At 55.5% G+C, this 8458-nt stretch overlaps 1 protein-coding gene across 1 annotated transcript in view; it reads left to right on the forward strand.

Annotated features, from left to right (window-relative positions):
- Window positions 1–5906, forward strand: part of HSF2BP (heat shock transcription factor 2 binding protein) — an 87363-nt gene extending 81457 nt beyond the window's left edge. Inside the window, exon 8 of the mRNA XM_004594158.2 lies at window positions 5362–5906. Coding sequence (XP_004594215.2) covers window positions 5362–5570 — 209 coding nt within the window. The 3' untranslated portion in view covers window positions 5571–5906. The remainder of the gene's footprint in view (window positions 1–5361) is intronic.
- The last annotated feature ends 2552 nt before the right edge of the window (window positions 5907–8458 follow it).

The raw sequence follows: 8458 nt of genomic DNA on the forward strand, positions 1-8458 counted from the left end.
TGATGGCGTCATACTTCCCAGCATTCTCTAGTCCATAACTGACAGATTGGGACTGGCCACCCAAAAAACCATGCCAGCTCAGGGGTGACCTTGCCCTTAGACTTGGCAGTGCTAGTAGATGCAGAGACAGTGTTCTGGGCAGCCTCACAGCTATAGTTTCACAGCTTCCCCGAGGGGCCGTCTAGTCTCCTGAGCGGCCATGAGGGCGTGTACTGTGCTCATGAGTTCCTACATGATGCCACTCCTATAATGGATGGCCTTGGCCAGGGAGCTAAGCAGTGCAGGAGGCAATAGCTGATGACCTTGAGTTATACCATGCATGGCTCATGCCATCCCAAACATGGGGGCATGGACAGAGGGGTAGCAATGACATTGTTCCTGGAGAGCGGTCTTCCTGTTGGTGATGAGTGTCCTATTCTCAGCCTTGACAATGCCAACAACTCAGTCATTGGTGGAGTCACATGGACCCTGTCATGATAAAATCACATGGACCCTGTCATGATAAAATCACATGGACCCTGTCATGGAGTCACATGGACCCTGTCATAAAATCACATGGACCCTGTCATGGAGTCACATGGACCCTGTCATAAAATCACATGGACCCTGTCATGATAAAATCACATGGACCCTGTCATGAAATCACATGGACCCTGTCATGATAAAATCACATGGACCCTGTCATGGAATCACATGGACCCTGTCATGGAATCACATGGACCCTGTCATGGAATCACATGGACTCTGTCATGGAGTCACATGGACCCTGTCATGATAAAATCACATGGACCCTGTCATGGAGTCACATGGAACCCGCTATGGGGGAGTCACATGGATTGTGAGGCTGTTAGGGAGCTAGCTAGTCACTGATTGTGACAGCATGTGCTTGAGTCCTTCAGACCAGGCCCTGGTGCAGCCAGATCGTCCATTGCCCCCTCACCATCCTGTGTTGGAGGTACACTGGCACCACACAAGACGACACAGCTGCCTGTCCAGAGAGCCCCTTCTGCTTGTGCCCAGGACTTCTGGGAAATCAGATTCCTGAGTCTAGTACTTGATCTGCCGTGGATGCCCACGGGCTCAGGGTGGCTGTTTCTGATTGAGACTTATGATGTGCTGTATGGGTCACTTTGGCCCCATCCATCCACCTCCAGGTCTGGAAACCTCTCTTGGATGCCTTTGGATGATGGAACGTTGAGGAGTTGTCTCCTCTCGGGTGACTTGGAGCTCCCTCCCTTTGGCTGCATGTGCTGTCTGAGTGCTGGAATTCCTGTTCTAGAAGTCTCCTCCAGTTCTGGCCTTCCACCACTACCTTCAGGAGATTCCACAGCCTTTCTGTCCTTCTCATTGATGTCTTCTGCTCTTCGATCCAGGAATTTAACTTTCAGTTCTGCTGGTGGGTTTGTTCTGGAATGGTCTTAAGTTCATGGCTTAGCAGGTTAGGGTGTTACTTCTGTGCTGGCATCCCTTGGTAGATTGCTCATTTGAATCCTAGCTGCTTCCAGTCTAGCTCCCTATTAATGCATGTGGCAGGGCAGTGGTAGATGGTCCAAGCCCTTGGGCACTGCCTCCCATGGGGGAGTACAGGACAGAGTTCCTGGCTCCTGGCTTTGAGCTGGGCCAGACCTGCTGTTAACGCCAGCTGGGAAGTGAACCAGCAGATGGAAGATCCATCTCTCTCAATATTTGTCTTTCTGAGGGCCTGCCTTTCAAATAATCACTTCATTTAGAGAAAAAAAGAAGTTATATTCTTGCTTAACGGATAATGCAATTATCACCTTGTGGAAGATGTTAACAAGAGTTTTTTAAAAGTTTTCTGTGGGGCTGATGTTGTGGCCTAGTGAATTAAGACGTTTTAATGTCTTATGGGATGTGGACGTTGTAATGTCCACATCCCATATTGGGTTCCTGTTCACGTTCCACCTGTTCTACTTCTGATTCAACTCCCTGTTAGAAAAAGCAGCAAAGATGTCCCGAATGCTTGGACCCGTGCACCCATGTGGGAGAACCAGAAGTTGTTCCTGGCTTTGCGTGGCCCAGCCATGACTGTTGCAGCGTTTTTGGGAGTAAACCAGCAGAAGGAAGCTCTGTTTGTCTCTTTCTGTGAAACTCTGCCTTCCGATTAGTCTTTATGAAAAAGCTTTCTTCTTACCACATGATCTCTCTCTTTTTTTTCCCTCCTCTGGTTTCTGTTAGGAATGCCACCCATGTGCCTTTCTCAGGGCCCGGTGTTTCCAAACAATCCTGGCTGGAAGCGGGGCTGGAGACTGGCCTGCACTGTGAGCTGGAGTCCGGCCTGCACTGTGAGCTGGTGTGGCCTGCACCGTGAGCTGGTGTGGCCTGCACCGTGAGCTGGTGTGGCCTGCACCGTGAGCTGGTGTGGCCTGCACTGTGAGCTGGTGGTGGCCTGCACCGTGAGCTGGTGTGGCCTGCACCGTGAGCTGGTGTGGCCTGCACCGTGAGCTGGTGCGTCCTGCACCGTGAGCTGGTGCGGCCTGCACCGTGAGCTGGTGCGGCCTGCACCGTGAGGTGGTGTGGCCTTCACTGTGAGCTGGAGTGGCCTGCACCGTGAGCTGGAGTGGCCTGCACCGTGAGCTGGAGTGGCCTGCACCGTGAGCTGGTGTGGCCTGCACCGTGAGCTGGTGTGGCCTGCACCGTGAGCTGGTGTGGCCTGCACCGTGAGCTGGTGTGGCCTGCACCGTGAGCTGGTGCGGCCTGCACCGTGAGGTGGTGTGGCCTGCACCGTGAACTGGTGGTGGCCTGCACCGTGAGCTGGTGTGGCCTGCACCGTGAGCTGGTGTGGCCTGCACTGTGAGCTGGAGTCCGGCCTGCACCGTGAGCTGGTGTGGCCTGCACCGTGAGCTGGTGTGGCCTGCACCGTGAGCTGGTGTGGCCTGCACCGTGAGCTGGTGTGGCCTGCACCGTGAGCTGGTGCGGCCTGCACCATGAGCTGGTGCGGCCTGCACCGTGAGGTGGTGTGGCCTTCACTGTGAGCTGGAGTGGCCTGCACTGTGAGCTGGTGTGGCCTGCACTGTGAGCTGGTGTGGCCTGCACCGTGAGCTGGTGTGGCCTGCACCATGAGCTGGTGCGGCCTGCACCGTGAGGTGGTGTGGCCTGCACTGTGAGCTGGAGTGGCCTGCACTGTGGGCTGGTGTGGCCTGCACTGTGAGCTGGAGTCCGTGGGTCAGACCTTAGACTCAGTCCTCTTAGGTGCCTCACACCATCCATCTCCTGTCCACAGGGCGAAGGCTGGCTGGCTCCCCCAACACGGGGCAGAATGGGCGTGTGAAGGGACTTGCTCCGCACATGCCCCAGGTGGGACCCTGGGGTTCCTTCGGAAATGATCGCACATCTCTGGAATGGGGCCATTGTCCAGGACTGCTTGCTTGGAACCCTGTAGGCCCCGTCTGTGTCCTCCTCTCAGCTGAAGGATGTTTGGGCTCCTTCTAGCTTTGGGCAGTTCTGAGTAGAGACACTATAAGCAGGGGTTTCGGTAAACATCAGCTCATATTTATTTTGGGTAAATATTTCTAAGTTGGATTTGTGGGTTGTATGATAATCCTATTTGAATTTATAAGAAACTGCCAAATGGCTTTCCCCAGTGGCTATGCCTAAATTTCGGGTGACTTAGAGTTCTAGTTGCTCCTGATTCTGGTCAACACTTGGTGTTGCCAGATTATTTTTATTTTTAAAGTGTAGCCATTTGTTTAGAAACATTTTCTTTCCTTGGTTCTTTCTTTCTCTCCTTAGTCCTTGTTTTCTTTTTCGACTTTATATATTCATGTTGTTTGTGGTGGGGAGAGGCAGAGACTGACCTCCCGTCGGTCAGGACTGGGCTGTGCTGTAGCAGGAGGCATGTGTCAGGGACCCAAGTATTAGAGCCTGAACCCAGGCCATCTGCTCCGTGGGTACCGTCATGATTCCCTGGCGGACAGCACCTTGATTGCTGTCCCTGTGGGTGACTCGAGCTGCCCTGGGCATGTGGGAAGGCCATCTTGCGGTGTGTGTGAGTGTCAGCAGGGGAACTGAGAGTAGGGCTCAAATGGCGGCTGTTCTGCCTCTGGCAGCTCCTGCTAAGGTGCCTGGGAAGGCCACCCACGTGGGGCCCATGAGAAGCTCCCGGCCGTGACCATTGGTGCGGCCTGGCCCCGCCGTGACCATGGAGGCCTTGGGAGGAGAATTAGCAGACAGACCGTCTCTCTGTCTTCTCCCCGTTTCATTGTAGCTCTGCAGTTCAAATGCAGAAGTGAATCTTGGCTAAGCAGTCACGGGAGCCAGCGTGCTAAGGCTGCGCCTCGGCCCGAGAATTCCTGCTTGGTATCCCACACTGCGCCACTCTCCTCTGAGGCTCCAGTGTTTAGAAAGGTGTATGTCGTCTGGTGCATCGACTTCATAGTTATTCCATGTCCTTCTTTATCGCTGTTAAAATTTGTTCTGATGTCTAATTCCATAACACAGGTTTGCATAGTGTAGTTTGGTGTAGTTTTATGTAGTTTTATTTGTAACCCATGTATTTGTATTTACTTTGGATTTCTAACAGAAAGCATATGTTTGGGTCTTGCTTGTGGAGTTTTGTTTCGCTAATCATTTATATAAGAGGCAGAGAGGGGAGCAGGTACTGCTTGATCCTGTGAACTGGTTTACAGCAGGTGAAGTGGACCGGAGGTAGAGGCACAGCGGGCAGTGTCCATATCCCCTCGCCACTGCTGGTCCCCAGGGTTGCCCAGTGGGGAGCTGGGCCACCAGGCCCAGGGCCAACTCCTTGTTCTGTCTTTGTATTAGTTTCTCAATGTTGTTTTCGCTTCATGTTCTTTTAAAGTTTCATAGATTTAGTTTTATGTATTTGGAAGATGTCTGTTCACTGGTTTACTCCCCAGAAACCTGTGAGAGCCAGGCTAGGGCCAGGCCAGAGATGGGCTCCAGGAGTCAGTCCAGGGCTCCACGAGGGGCGAGAGGGGCAGGTTAGCAGAGGGGAGCTGGGGTGTCAGCCAGGTGTCCTGATGGTAGGGTCTGGGCATCCCGAGAGGCCCCCAGCCCCTGGACTCGGGGCCTGCCCTAATGGAGCTGTTCACATGAAGACAGGAACAGAGCAGCATCTCCCCAGTTGTATCTCCTATTGGATACTTTCAATATTTTGCATTATCTTATACCTTAAACAGCCCTTTAGTATTTGGTACAGAGTTTATAATACCGTCTCTGCTGAATACTACTGTGCTGCTCCACGTGGAGCATGTTACTGATCGTGCAGCCATGGAGCCTGCTGTGGGCTCGCCCTCCCCGGGAGGGACCATGTCCCGGGGCCAGGCTGCAGCCATGGAGCCTGCTGCGGGCTCGCCCTCACTGCACTGTCCCCTCTCCTAGATCCTGACGCCGAGGTGTGCCTTCATGCCCTGCGGCTCGTCCAGTCTGTGCTTCTGGAGCCAGAGGTCTTCTCCAAGGCAGCTCCCGAGCTCCGGAGCTCCCTGCCCCTGCAGCGCATCCTGGCCATGAGCAAGAGCCGTAACAGCCACCTGCAGGCGGCCGCCCGGGAACTGCTGGAGGACCTCCGCGCCCTGGAGCAGGATGCATAGCTGCGCCCTGCCCGGGGCTTGCCGGAGGCCGTCACTGTATCCGCATCCACATCCGGTACTACGACCACGTGTTGCAGGTGGCAAATCGCAGTTGACTAGAGATGGACATGAACTGATAGGTATCCTGTGCCACTCCCTGTGGGAGTCGCTTTGCGGCCCAGGGAGGCCAGCACAGGGCCCACCCCCTGAATAGGCTGTGCCCACCTGCTGGACGGGCTGTGCTGCTGCTGCCTGCAGGTCGGCGTGCCCAGAGCAGCTGCCTGTACCTGATGCACCCCTGCACCATGGGAGTACACCTGGCCGGCGTTCCCCGAGATGCAGTTCCTACACACAGTTCATTCACTCTGGTGGGCATAGTGAGCCCCCAGCACGTCCACCCACCCATGGGACCTTCTGCTTACCGGCTGCTCTAGGTGGCCTTGGGCATTTCAGCTCCATAGTTTTTGTGTTATTTTATTTTTGAATAAAGTCAGAAGAGTCACTGTGTTAGGACTGCTGCTTTGCGGAGCTTACCCCTCTCCACTGTGCACCCTCAAGTACCCTGGCCAGCAGGAGGTGCTCTGTGCACCATTCCCAGCTCTGTGGCGTCAGTGGGGAGTCCAGCTTCCCGCTCATGGACTGGAGTGCCTGCTGTCCATCTCAGCACCTGCTCTGTGCTCGGGTGTGATTGCATCCCTGCCCCCAGCACACGTGTACTCCAGTCTGCTTGCTGTCACTCTGTCCAGCGTGCCCTGGGCCCCTGGTGAGGGGCAGGAGAAGTACAGTGCCCCCACTGACATGGGTGTGTGCAGCGAGAGCCACTCGGCATCTACTCCCCAGAACCCTGGGGCTCTGGATACAGGGTGGTGCCACCACAGAGGCAGAGCCAGGGCCATGTGGGGAATGCAGCCATGGGTGCTGTGTGGGTCTGTGGGTGCCACCTGCAGCCTGGGGCCGCAGCCTCTGTGGCTGCAGGTATGGGGAGGTGACCAGAACAAGCTGGTGCCCCTGGAGCTGCAATGGCCGGCAGTGTGTAGAGGAGGGAGATTAGATTGTGGCCAGGGGCAGAAGGTGGCAAGCCCAGGGGAGGTGAACAACACATTACAGGGAAGAGTGAAGCCAGTTCTGTGGAGGACGCCCTGTCTCCTAGCCTCAAGGACGGTGGCTTGACCACAGGCCGGCTGAGGGAACATGCGGGTATAGAAGCTGTGTCACACCCACTGTCCTGGGAATCTCCAAATTGGCAGCATTTGTGAACGTAATGGCGAAAGTCCACCTCTTGTGTTAAGTGCCAGAGCTCTTTCCTTAGTACCAGAAGTGAATCCTGGCAGCCTCGCCCACCTGCCTGCCTCTCTGAGGGCCCTGCTGCCCGGTGGCCCGCAGCTTCCTGCCCAGTCTGATGCAGAGTGGCACGGGGCACCTGGCTCTCCTGCACGGTCAGCTTGCGTGCGGCTGCGTGTCTGTCACTGATGCAGGGTGTGTGGCAGTTTAAGTACTAAGCACAGGATACAGAGTAGCAGACCGAGGCTGGGAGTCAGGCCGAGATGAGGAATTGGCATTGTGGCACGAATTGGCATTGTGGCACGACGGCTGAAGCCACCACCTGCAATGCAGGACTCTCCGAGTCCCGGCTGCTCCACCTGCCACCCAGCTCCCTGCTTGTGGCCTGGGAGAGCAGCAGAGGACGGCCCAGTGCTTGGGCCTCTGCACCCACGTGGGAGACCCAGGAGAAGCTCCTGGCTCCTGGTTCAGTCCCAACTCTCGGCAGCCATCAGAGAAGTAGGCTCTGTCTCCTCCCCTCTTCTAACTCTGCCTTTCAAATAAATCAGCGTTGAAAGAGGAAGGAGGTTGGTGAAGGCTGTGAGTGTGCCATTATCCATTTCCGTGGGCTGTGACAACAGCAGGGCTGAACCAAGGAGGCAGGCAGTCTCATTGCCCAGGAAGCGCTGAGGTCAGCTCCACCTCGCTCCAAGGGGCGGCGGCCATGACCGCGTCTCAAAGGCCCTCCCCTTGGCTCTGGACCGTGCTGTGGTGTGGGCGCTCAGAGGGGGCGCTGCCTCAACTGTCATGACAGGTGGCTGGCCTCTGGAGATGTCCAGCTGTCTGCCCTGAGTCTGCATGTTCAAGTGCACCTGCGGAGGCAGCCTAGGTAGGCGGTGACCCCCACCCAGCTGCAGCACCCAGGCCCTGGTTCTCTGCATCTTCACCTCTTTGTTTTCACCATGGTTAGTGCTGCTGCTGTCTTCCCAGGCCTGCTGGTAGGAGTTCCCGGGTCTGTTCTGGTGTCGACTCCCTGGTGGTCCTGAGGTCAGACCTCCACTCCAGGATAGCCCCATTGGCATTGCCTAACCACACTGGCAGTGACAGTTGTGGCCAAGTCCAGCGAGCCTGTTTGGTTTTTTCTTTTGGTGTTATTTCAGAGAAGCCACTTCCAAGTGTCCATAAGCCCCCCAAGCCCCCCGCCTGGCCCTGTGTTCTGCTAAACGTGTCCTCCTTGGTTTAGACCACGCTGACGTCTTTGGAGCCCATCCTTCGCTGCGTGGAGGATCAGGGCCCATCTTCATTGTCATGCACATGGCTTTTTGTTTTTCGCACCACCGCCTGTTGGGTTTCATAACCAGTGTGTGAAGCTATGGACTTGGGGAAGCCACAGGCATGTGAGCTAAGCTCCCTTGGCCTTTCAGCTGTGTGACCCCGAGCCGCCGTCAGCACAGCAGCCAAGCTTGTATTTTTTTTAATTATCATTTTATACAGTTCCATAGGCCCTTGGAGTTCCCTTGCCCCTCCCCAAGTCTCCTCCCCCCCCCCCCCGAGTTCCCACGTATCATTACTATAGTATAGTTCTTCATACACAGCCATATGTCCATCATTGCAGGCATGGACAATGGCAGAGAGTCCAGCATCCTATT

This window comes from Ochotona princeps, chromosome 3 (assembly GCF_030435755.1).
Source record: "Ochotona princeps isolate mOchPri1 chromosome 3, mOchPri1.hap1, whole genome shotgun sequence".
NCBI lineage: Eukaryota > Metazoa > Chordata > Mammalia > Lagomorpha > Ochotonidae > Ochotona > Ochotona princeps.